The sequence below is a fragment of the Coffea arabica genome, chromosome 11e (assembly GCF_036785885.1).
Source record: "Coffea arabica cultivar ET-39 chromosome 11e, Coffea Arabica ET-39 HiFi, whole genome shotgun sequence".
NCBI classification, from domain to species: Eukaryota; Viridiplantae; Streptophyta; class Magnoliopsida; order Gentianales; family Rubiaceae; genus Coffea; species Coffea arabica.
The window spans coordinates 58,929,533-58,942,273 of record NC_092331.1 but is presented as its reverse complement, the minus strand read 5'-3'; the positions used below and the strand labels follow the sequence as shown (position 1 = coordinate 58,942,273).

General features: G+C 33.5%; 1 protein-coding gene and 1 long non-coding RNA gene across 2 annotated transcripts; one reads left to right on the top strand and one right to left on the bottom strand.

Annotated features, from left to right (window-relative positions):
- Positions 1–8,728: 8,728 nt before the first annotated feature.
- LOC140021604 (uncharacterized) lies at positions 8,729–9,582 on the bottom strand. Its single transcript, XR_011825500.1, has 2 exons — positions 9,053–9,582; positions 8,729–8,950 (listed from the first exon to the last, which is right to left on the bottom strand). It is a non-coding gene; the product is annotated as an uncharacterized lncRNA (long non-coding RNA).
- A 2,070-nt stretch (positions 9,583–11,652) lies between these two features.
- LOC113717220 (E3 ubiquitin-protein ligase MPSR1) lies at positions 11,653–12,741 on the top strand. Its single transcript, XM_027241931.2, has one exon. It carries the CDS (start codon positions 11,659–11,661, stop codon positions 12,538–12,540), a length of 882 nt encoding a protein of 293 aa, XP_027097732.2. The 5' UTR covers positions 11,653–11,658; the 3' UTR covers positions 12,541–12,741.

Sequence of the window (12,741 nt, the reverse complement as noted above, 5' to 3'; positions counted from 1 at the left end):
GAATTCCCCTGTCCGTTTATATGCACATAGTGTTTTTTTTTAAGTCAAATATAATGTATGTCGTAATTTAAATGCTACACACATTACATCGTTTTATGTCACATATTGGACTTCACTGGGAATTAGACGGAAGCTCTACCTGAGCCAATGTGCTCACATAGTTATTGTGATAAATTTATGGGATAATTGCAGAAACCTCCCCTGAGATTTCTGACATTTGCACTGACCTCCCCTCTAGGTTTAGAAATTGCATTCACCTCCCCTGAACAGTAACAATTTGTTGCAGAAACCTCCTTGACAGCTTTTGTAGAAGTGAGATAAGAATTTTCTTCCAATTTTGCCCTTACTTGCTTGACAATTATTATTTGCTTGACAATTGCTTAACTAATTATCTAATTAGTTAATAGTTAAACTAATTAACTATTAACTAATTATCTAATTAACTATTAACTAATTAACTAATTATCTAATTAACTAAAGCTGTTGTCTGTCCGAAACTAACAAACTATTTGCATGTTAAACTAATTAACTAATTAACTAACTAACTAATTAACTAACTAATTATCTAATTAATTAATTAACTAATTTCTGATTATCTAATTATCTAATTAACTAAAACTGTTGTCTATCCGAAACTAACAAACTATTTGCATGTTAAACTAATTAACTAATTAACTAACTAACTAATTAACAAACTATTTGCATGTTAAACTATATGCAGTACGCATTATCTATTTAAAGTATCGGCTCTTTATGGGTATTTTACTTTCAAACATTTAATTTATGATAAAAACATCAATGTTTGTAAGTAAAATTCAAAAAGTGTTACAGTAACATTCTTACAAAAAGGGAGGGGCATAGGGCCATAAATTAAATGTTTGAAAGTAAGAATATTGATATTACAGTAACACTTTTTGAATTTTACTTACAAACCTTGAAGTTTTTATCATAAATTAAATGTTTGAAAGTAAAATACCCATAAAGAGCCGATACTTTAAATAGATAATGCGTCCTGCATATAGTTTAACATGCAAATAGTTTGTTAATTAGTTAGTTAGTTAATTAGTTAATTAGTTATTTAGTTTAACATGCAAATAATTTGTTATTTTCGGATAGACAACAGTTTTAGTTAATTAGTTAATTAGTTAATTAGATAAACAGAAATTAGTTAATTAATTAATTAGATAATTAGTTAGTTAATTAGTTAAGCAGTTAATTAGTTAATTAGTTTAACATGCAAATAGTTTGTTAGTTTCGAATAGACAACAGCTTTAGTTAATTAGTTAATTAGTTTAACATGCAAATAGTTTGTTAGTTCGGATAGACAACAACTTTAGTTAATTAGATAATTAGTTAATTAGTTAATTAGATAAACAAAAATTAGTTAATTAGTTAATTAATTAATTAGATAATAAGGTAGTTAATTAGTTAAGCAGTTAATTAGTTAATTAGTTTAACATGCAAATAGTTTGTTAGTTTCTGACAGACAACAGCTTTAGTTAATTAGTTAATTAGATAAATAGAAATTAGTTAATTAATTAATTAGTTAATTAGTTAATAGTTAATTAGATAATTAGTTAATAGTTAATTAGTTTAACTATGCAGAAATAGTTTGATTAGTTAATAACTATTAACAATTAGATAATTAGTTAATTAGTTAATAGTTAATTAGATAATTAGTTATTAATTAATTAGATTATTAGTTATTTAGTTAATTAGTTAAACTATGCAGAAATAGTTAATTTAGTGTAATTTTTATTAACAAATGTTTTGTTGAGTTTGATGAAAGTACTCATCACATTCATTTGGTAAAATTAAATCATGTCAGGGGTACTTTAGTAAATTGACCCACTTTTGCCTATTAAATTGCCTCCAACTTTTGATAGGGGAGGTTAGTGCTATTTCAAAATTGATAGGGGAGGTCAATGCTATTACTATAAAAGTTAGGGGAGGTTTCTGCAATTATCCCTAAATTTATTTAAGTGGGAGTAGCACCCATATATCCGGTTCTGTTTGCAAATCTTATTGTGTTTGATTGACACATAATCATTTTGAATCTACAGGCTACAAACGCAAGACAAATATGCGTAAGAAATTATATTTTACAGAATGGATAAATTATAAATAGTGATTCTTATTTTTATTTTTATTTTTTGTCAAATATCAACTTCAATATATAGGTAATAAATAGTAATTCTTATTTGATTCCCCAAGTTTGTACTTTTCTATATTCTAGAAAATCTTCTTAAATTTGGGTTGGTATTAACCAAGATGTGTAATGATAAATTGTCCAGACCATGAATATCAGTTTCCACAAACCAGTCTCATCCTTCGGGCCTCGACTCGCAATTCGCAAATTAGAAATCATGGGCATCTTAATCCATATGATTCATCATCCGGTCTCAACCGAGCTAAAGGGGCAATAGCCACTTTTACCATAAGAAAAGCAAAATTTGTACAACTTTGTTGGTTTCAGTTGCAGTTTAAGTATGTAAACATTTTGATCATTTTAAAATCTTTCCAATGTTTAGTATTAGTATAATGTTATTTGACATCTAACATTTCATAATGTAAAACTTATTTTTAATTAGATTACAAAGAACCTAAAATAGCAGGAACAACACAAATTAATTACAACTAACAAAGTTACAAATTAACTTACAACTATGCATTTTCTACCTAAAAAAGTAAAGAGAAAAACTTACATGTAGTAAAATTTGACGTTCATGAACTCTAATTCTCGAATTTTCAACCTTGACTATTACTCAAAAACTTCATTGGCTTGCATAGAATGAAGCTGAGAAGCAGTTTATATTGGAGAACGAATCAAGTTGAAATCATGCGACTTATTTGCCCTTCCCTAGCATTAGGATTTTCAAATTTTCCTCTAGAGAACTCTACCTTTTACTTCGTTGAATGTCTTTCTAACCCTAAGAACATACGAAAATTTTATGGTTAATATAAACAAGAAAGCTGACAATTTATGGGGCAAATTCAGTGGTGGATATATGTCAACAGGGATAAATTGACTTGTCCTAACATGAGTAAATATATTGGAAAACATAAACAAGAAAAGCAGGAAATACTTTGTCAACAATTAAGTGATCAAAACCAAAGAAAGAAGATTAGATGACAAAAAAAAGGCTATATAAATAATAAATACAGGCTAAAATTCGGTGCAGAATTGCCATTACCACTATTTTGATTAGTAGAAAGGGGAAATAGCATTTTGTATTTTTCTATCTTTTAATTAGTAGAAGAAATGGAGTCTTTTTTCAGTTTGTTAAATTAAAAGTCACCAGGAAACACATGAACTTCATATATTTTGTAATTTGTATGTCAAAATACTGGACTAATTAGTCAAACGTTGAATATTGTATAAAGTTATTTTGCAAATATATAATTAGTCAAAAGTTGAATATTGTGTAAAGTTATTTTGCAAAATGTTAAATTGAAGTAGGGGAATATATCAAAACATTCAACATACCAAAACTCCACAATACAACTAAACTGAAGGGCAAAATATCTATATCATTGAAAGCTTAGGTCTATACACCTAGAAATATAGAAAATTTTAAAAATTTTGTAAGTTTTAAGAGAAGAAAGCATGATTTTCTAGAACTTGGTGTGCAAATAGTTAAATATATATATATATATATATAGGGAACTTTAAACTTCTCAAAATTTTATGGGAGACAGCATGTAATTTCTTGAACTTGGAAGGTAGTAGCTCTTCTGTGCCTCCCCTTAGTTCCATCCTTGCCAACATAGTGAGCACAGGTGAAGTTGACTATATTTTGAACACACACAATGAGTTGCGAGTGTATATCAATGGAATGGGCCAAAACGTGGGTGATAGGCAAAGTCTCGTAACGTTACTTTTCGTATAAGAGTAAGCAAGTTCTTCCAATTTTTGCACGCTTAATGAAATCTCTAACACTACTTGGTAGTCTTTGAATCCATTAGATATGGGAAATAAACAAAATCATTTTGTTCTTGACCTTATTTGTTGTTGATGGTGTACTGTGTAGTTTTAATATGTTAAATGTTTTAGTATGTTATACTCTTTCTAGGTGTATAGACCTAAACTTTCAATGATATAGATATTTTGCCCTTCGGTTTAGTTGTATTGTGGAGTTTTGATATATTCCCCTACTTCAATCTAACATTTTGCAAAATAATTTTACACAATATTCAAGTTTTGACTAATTATATATTTGCAAAATAACTTTATACAATATTCAACTTTTGACTAATTATTCCAGTAGTTTGACATACAAATTACATAATACATGAAGCTCATGTGTTTTTTGGTGACTTTTAATTTAACAAACTGAAAAAAGACTCCATTTTTTCTACTAATTAAAAGACAGAAAGTTACAAAAAGCTATTTCCCTTTTCTACTAATTAAAAGACTCCACTTCTTCTGCTAATTAAATGACAGAAAGATATTTCCCTTTTCGTTTCCAGCCATTTTTCACCTCCTTAAACCTTTTTCTCTACTGTAAGTTTGCTGCATTTCTTCATCCTTCCTTCTTAAGCCTTTCTTCAAGCTCCCTCCTCATTGCTTGTATCTCCTGTCTTGCTGCCAAAATCCTGGCCTTCTTCTTTGTTATCTTAGTCTGTTCATTGTCCATCTTCATCCTCTTCAATGCAATCTTCTGCTTCAACCTATGTAGTCTTTTCTCAGTGTCTATCAATTGCTTCATTCCTTGTCATTCTTTCTGGAAATATGGTCAAGACACTCTTCAAGGCTATTAAAACTTTTGCTAGCGTCATATTCTATCTCACATACAGCCATTACCGTCGTTTCTTTCACTTCACTCCTATTTGGACCAATATAATACGAAACAACGAAAACTGCCATTACACAAACACCAGCACTAAATCTATACTTTTGGAGGTTTGAAACTAAATTAGAAGAGTTAAGAAGGAGAAGCGGGACTGTTGTGTGGAGGCGGTGATTGAGGGACAAAATTTTTTTTGAATAACATGGTTAGGTTGTAAGAAGATGAGGTGGTAAGAAGATGAGATGGAAGGGTAGAGAGTTAGATTGGAAGTTTAAGGAGAGTTAGACTAGTGAGACCTCTCTTCCTTTCCTCAAACAACTTAAATGAATTGGGTTCTCATTTATAAACCTTCCATATACTTTTACATATAAAAATCTCAGTCCCTTCTAGAAGTTGCATCTGTTTTTGTATACTGTACAAATACATTGTGCTAATAATGTAGGAGTATCATTTTTTACGAGGACAACTGTCTGTACTCTGTAGCACTTATGGTTTTATAATGCACCGCTAAATTACTCTGATGCTCAAATTTAGGTTACTTTTATTGCAAAGATGACCAACACAAGTGAATACAAATTTCTTTTGCCATTTGTGCACTTTTTGTTTCTAAATATTAAGATGCACACTAGTTGTTTGCAAAAAAAAATTCACCATGGTAGTCATTTTGTGTGGGGAAAAATTAAGAATTAAATATATTTATACAGGATGGATCGTTAATGTCATTTCGACTAAAGTACAAATTAAAAAATTGATACACAGTGGTAAGATTGTACTTCTGATTGAAATTGAATTCGCTGAATCAAAGTCAAATTGAATTGAGATTGGAATTCAGTTTCAAAATTAGTTAATCAATTTCGTCAATTTTAAAATTTTGTTAAAACAATAATTTTGACTTTGGCATCCAAAAACTTTTTTTATTAAAGAAGGGTAGTAATTGAAGTTAATGTCATAGTGTGTTCATATATGTGTAACTATATACGTATATGTGTGGTCAACTTGTTCTGATGGGTTTAGTATTACATATTCACTAGTTACTTGTATTTAGAGCGTAAAAGGTAATTAAGACTATTTAGCATTCACAATAACATAGGCCATACGTGTGTAATATGTAATATCTTAAGGCATAATTAAGTAAGAATTAAATATATTTATACAGGATGGATCGTTAATGTCATTTCGACTAAAGTACAAATTAAAAAATTGATACACAGTGGTAAGATTGTACTTCTGATTGAAATTGAATTCGCTGAATCAAAGTCAAATTGAATTGAGATTGGAATTCAGTTTCAAAATTAGTTAATCAATTTCGTCAATTTTAAAATTTTGTTAAAACAATAATTTTGACTTTGGCATCCAAAAACTTTTTTTATTAAAGAAGGGTAGTAATTGAAGTTAATGTCATAGTGTGTTCATATATGTGTAACTATATACGTATATGTGTGGTCAACTTGTTCTGATGGGTTTAGTATTACATATTCACTAGTTACTTGTATTTAGAGCGTAAAAGGTAATTAAGACTATTTAGCATTCACAATAACATAGGCCATACGTGTGTAATATGTAATATCTTAAGGCATAATTAAGTAATTAACAATATAGATGTCTTATATAATATATACATGGGAAATTTGCCAAATTAGTCTCTAACATTTAAAAAAAAAAAAAAATTTAGTCCATACTATTTAAAATCAGCCAGAATAATCTCTAACAAATAAATTATGAGTCAGTTTGGTCCTAATACTCGTATTTGCTTATTTTTTTCGACTAAAAATAGTACACCTCTCTCATGTAGGCATAACTTTAAGGGCAAAATCGAAAAACATTCGTTAATCCATGGTTTTAGACTTTGAAAGAAAGAGAATATTCTCTTCAAAGCTCAAGCTCTCCAATGGCTACTCTTCCATAACTCCACCCACTCCTCCTAGAGTCAATCTTGAGTCATTTTCCCTGCGCCTACTTCATCAGATGCATTCCACCATCACTACTAACCCATAGCCTGATGATCTCAAGAGAACCAGAAAACTTGAAGTATCATTGAATGTTGAAAACCAAGAAAAACAAATCATTCACAACGTTTTGTAGTCCTTCATGAAATTCCAACTTGTTGAAATCCTTTAGAAGCTACCATTGTCCATCCCAACATTCTCCATACCGTTCTTTCCATCATTGATGACATCCTATCCTACCACAAAATCTTTATCAAAAGTCTATGGTTTTGTTACTTTCAAGAATGTTGAGTCTTTCTTGCTTGCCCTCGAAAACCCTAGCAATAAAATTGATGGGTTTGTCAGCAATAAAATTGGTGGAGAATGTGCCAACCAACTGAGATGAGTTCTGAGTTTTTGTTGAGTTATTTTGAGAGGTATGGTGAAATTGAAGAGGGGCCTTGGGGGTTTGATATGGGGACAGGGAAATCAAAAGGGTTTGCTTATCTTTTGTATAAAAATGAGGAAAGTGCAAAAGCTGCTTTGGCGGAGAAGGTGAAATTTGTTGATGGTTTCCAGCTAGTTTGCAAAATGATGTCGAGGGAAAGGGCGAAAAGTAATAGGAACCCAATGGGGGTTTTGCCTGTAAAACTATGTATTAATGAATGTTTTTCGATTGTGCCCTTGAAATTATGCCGACATGAAAAAGGTGTGCTGTTTTTAGTCGGAAAAATGAGCAAATATGAGCATTATGACCAAACTGACTCATAATTTATATGTTAGAGATTATTCTGGCCAATTTTAAATATTAGAGACTAAATTTTTTTTAAAAAAAATGTTAGGGACCAATTGGGCAAATTTTTCTATATACATATATACACACTCTAAAATGGTAAACATGAAATTGTATTAAGTTTTCGGTTGAGATTCAGATTGAAAACTCAAAATCACTTTCGAACTAATTAATTGCTTTCAAAAGTTAATTATATATCGAAGCCGAATCGAAATCGATTTCATTGAAATCAGTTCACCAATTTTAATTAAATTCGATTAACCAAATTTATGCTCATAATTTTTATGTGTATCAGAAGCGTGTCTATCTACCTCAAAAAATTAGAAAAAGAAAAAGGCCATCGGAAACCGCAAACTACTACTATTATTATTATTTTTTTTTTCGATTGTCATCTCTACTCCTACTCTATCTAGGGGGAGGCTCAACTGAGCCTATGGGGACCGACGGCGCACCCGTCTGGATTTGAAGCAGAGCCACAAGAGTGGCATTTTTGGTGGGAGGCAAGGTTTGAACCCTTGCCTCCCACCCCACCAAAGCCTTAAGGGCTTGGTGGTGGCCACCAGCCCAAGAGCTGGTGGTTGCAAACTACTACTATTAGTTTCATCTTTTTTTGGTTGTATTTCAGATGTCTCCTGTGTTTCCACAAATAAGGTACAATTTGGTAAAGTAAATAGAAAGAAATTCAACATTTCTGCAACACTCTTCCGACTTGGTAGATAAACCCAGCAGATTTTCACCAACAATGACTGACCTCGGAAACCATAAAAGATCTCAAAATCAACAATTGCTGGAAAAACAAAAATTGATGCTAAATGTTAAGACCATGAGAGTGAATATGGCCAAGGTCGAAAAGCATGGGTATAAGGTGCCTTTGGATGAGGATTAAAATGACATTTGTTTTGAAGGGAAGGGAAAGTTGAATGGACTTGTCACAATCTTTATCTAATTCACTAGATTTATAATTTGATTGAGGGACTACTGTAACTCTCTCTTTCTCTATCTATCCAAAAACTACCGAAGGCTTGGCTAAATCATCAAAATTTAATGGAAATCACTTGTCTACTTGTGCCAGTCAAGTTCCACAAATCAGGGTCCATTCTTCGACCCATCGCTCACAAATTAGAAATCATCGGGCAGTTGTTCACTTTTACCTTAAGAAAGACACCCAATTTTCCCAGAGAAAATAAAATACGTAAACAACTTTCGTTCAACTTGCAGAATTCAAAGCAAAAAGAGAGGAGTCGGTTTATTTTAGAGTGTGATTGAGTAGTACAACACAACATAAAATGTAACCCTAAAAATAACCACTTAAAACAAACAAGCACCAAAAGCAAAAAGAGAAAAACATACAATGGATCTAAGAGCCTTAATTGGAAACAAGCAAAAAAGTTGATTGCAGGCACAAAAATCCCATTCTTGCAGCCCTTGGACAGCCATCATATCTGGAAAAAAAAAAGAGAGAGAAAGAAAGGAAAACACACGTTTTAGAGAGAGAAACTCAGTTCAGAGAAAGGGGAGAAGATAAGAACTAGCAAGAAACTTACCCCTCTACCCGCAAGGGATTTCTTATACGCCTCAAAGTTTGCCTTCTCATCTGCCAGCTTTGGCCTTTCTTCCTTAAGCTCATTCTTCATATTCTTGTACTCCAGCTCAACTTCCGCGTCTTAATAAAGAAGATTTTCTATTTTTTCCCTCACCCTTTTTTGCTCAATACCTCTCGCCACAATACTCTCGTAAGGTGTAATATTCCTTTTCTTCAACTTATACTCCAAAATCCTTTTTAGGTCGCCAAAATCATATTACGAGAGTATTGTGGCAAGAGGTATTGAGCAGAAAAGGGTAAGGGAAAAAATAGAAAATCGTCCTTCCTAGGAAGCTGAAATGGAGCTAGCGTACAAGAATATGGAGAATGAGCTTGAGGAAGAAAGGGCAAAGCTGACAGAGGAGAAGGCGAACTTTGAGGCGTAGAAGAAAAAAAAAACCTACAAATTTAGACTTTTTTTTCTTTTTTGGTTTTGAAGTTGCTGTCACTCCAGTCCAAAAAGAAAAATAAAAAATCCAGGCTTTGCCCTGTTTGGGTGGGCTCAACCCAAGTTTACACTTGTGTTTTATTTTATTTTTTTCACCTTTTCTCGTCTTTATATCTATTTGGGAAATTCTAACATCCCTTACCACATTATTCAATAATTTAAATTTCTAAAATTATCTAAAAGCTAATATATCTTTTTACATGTGAATTGATACTCATCAGTACGATGCTCACAAGATCCAATAGAATTCACAATTGTGAAAGGAACTTCAGATTGGTGATTAGCAATAATGTATCTCTCCTGCCATGAATCCTGCCACAGCATACGACATTTATACATGACCTCAGCCCGAGCTATCTAGAGTACAGCAGTTCAGCTTGCTTGATATTGTTGTGTGGGAAGGTGAGGTGTTTGACTCTATCTAGAGTTCATCTTGATATGGAATTACACTCTTTTTTTATTTTATTCAATCAATTTGACGTAGAAAACTGGATGATCTACGTCCCGACTCATGAATTTGCTACAACCACCAAAAAAAAAAAAGGAACAAATGTGGTGGTTGCATGGAGAAAACTTCGAGCAACGGACAATTGCAGCGGGTAAAGCACAGGAACATTTATTAGTATTTCATTTCAGGTTTATTCTTATATTTTCTTGGGTTGGAGTATTGGTACAATTGCAGCGAAAAAAAAGATCAGAAACTTTCTTTGTAAAGAAATAGATTCTTTTAGGCCGCTCATTTGTTACTCAACAAGAAACGAAGTCCTGTATGTATATGGCGGCCCATCTTTGTGTAAAGGGCGAAAAGAGTCCAGCAGCTTGTAGAGGGCAAAAACTTGGATGAACCGTGTCTGGTCCAGTAGTTTTGTAAAGGCCATGTTTAGCATCACAGAGGCTTATGCTCGATATTGTCCATTGTCAAGCTCGGCAGGTCAAAGACCCAAAGCTACTGGCAGATGATTAACCAAAAAATTCTCAGATTTTGCAAAATCACACAGCTCCGGCGGAAAGGAAAAATTGACTCGTGGCTGCAGTGAGAAATAATATAGCATACGGTACTAGCAAAAACATGAAAGGATGAAATCCTGTTGTCAAGAATGAAACAATTAAGCGATCAAAATCGAAGCAAGATTTTCTAAGAATTAGAATGAATTATTCAGCTAATGAAGTTAGGTGGCTGACAAATTATGACCAAATTGTGCGTTTTGTATGATTAAACAAGTAATAATCAAAATAAAATCCCCAGAGCGAGATCCGACAAATAGTCTAAACAAAAGTCCCAGGAAACATAATCCAGTCAACCCGGACTCATAACGTCTGAATCCCACATGCATAGTCATTGGAATATCACATGGACTCACTGTTCATAGTTTGTCCTGCACCTTAATTGGTACATTTTAAGCTCAAAACAGCTCTTCTAAAATTGGAAAAAAAATTATAACATGGCTTTGAGTAAACAGGAAAAATGAATAGATAAACAACATCTACGTAGAGTTTAGGGATCAACCAAGGTTTAAATTTAACTCATTTTTTAATGGCAGAATTGGCAAACTAATCCCGGACAAGGAGCAAGGACGGTCATCAGAATGATCGTTCCTGAACAGTTAATGGCCAGATTTTGGCCAAAAAAAAAATGTACGGTCCATATCACAAGTTGTATATCGATTTTTACAATGTGTGTGGGACTCACAAACTTTTGTACTAAAGTTATATGTTGTGCAAATAAAGTTACATCGTGTACAATCAAAATTACGTGCTGTGTAAAATGACCAAAACCGCCCGTAACAATTGCACCTGCAACCGTTACCGCCAAACTAATCCCACTAATCCCACTGTCCAACTAATCCCACTGTGCCAAACTTTTTCAGTTAGCACAGAGAAAAACCCTCTGAGCATGCAAACTTTTGGTAATAATTGGTGTGCTTTCCGATGAAGCAAGCAAGGAAGGTAGAAGGCGCAATCAATAATCGTACGGTAGTAGAAAACCGTGACAGGCTGCTGGCCCACGACAACTTCATTGAACTCATTAGCACCAAATCCAAACCCTACAAAATATCTCAGACGTTGATAATGACAGCCCCATTGTATCATCCAGCTCCTGTAAGCGTCACTGTGTGACCATGTGTCCATTCTTCCAGATCTTTCCACAACCTTGCTGTTGCCACCGTTCTTTGATTTTTGCACCCCATATAGTCCTACCAAACTTTGTACCCCAATTTCATCAATCCAACTGCCTTTGTATCAACGACTTTTTGCCCAAATTTCTCTCTTTTCCCTATATAGAAAACAATCTCAATTTCCTAATGGCTTCGGAAACAGAAGAGTTTTCTGAATCATCATCAGTGATCGAACGTTTGATAAATTCAAGAAACAGAGACCTTGCCCTGTTTTTGCCCTTCATTTTAGGCATGACAAACTCCCCGAATACTCCCAACCCAGTTCAAGATTCCTCTACCCCAGATCAGGAGGCGCAACAAAGTCCTCCACATATGCGAGAATCAACGGATCGCATCATCCTGATTAATCCCTTAACACAGGACATGGTGGTGATAGAAGGCAGCAGGGGAAGTGGCTCTAGCTCTTCGAGCTTGGAATCTTTGTTGAGGGACTTGTTTAGTAAAGATGGGCAGCCACCAGCCTCAAAAGCATCCATCGAAGCCATGCCCATGGTGGAAGTTAAGGAAGACGGTGAGGAGTGCGTGATATGCTTGGAAGAGTGGGAAGCTGGTGCGTTGGCTAAAGAGATGCCTTGCAAGCATAGATTCCATGGAGAATGTATCGAGAAGTGGCTGAGAATACATGGGTCTTGCCCTGTTTGTAGACACAAGATGCCTGTTGAGGAGAATGATGATAAGAGTTTGAAAAATGGGGATGCAGGCGGGACAAGGAGAGAAATTTGGGTTAGTTTTGCTTATAGCAATAGTAATCTTGACAGGAGAAGTGAGGAAAGTAATCAGGGTGGATCAAATGATTCTGGTGATTCTTCCCAAACAATTGATTAAGATCCAGAGTTAGGTTTAGTTGCATTTTCTTTTAGACATGTAGTAAACCTTTTTTTTTTCTCTCGAAAAACGCTTCTTTTACTCTTTGGGGCTTAATTGTGAAGTGGGAATAAGGTGTTGTATATTCAGCTGAGCTGTTATTGTAAAAATTGGTTTACTTTTGTGAAAATGGAGGCAAGACGTGAACTTTATTTTTACTAA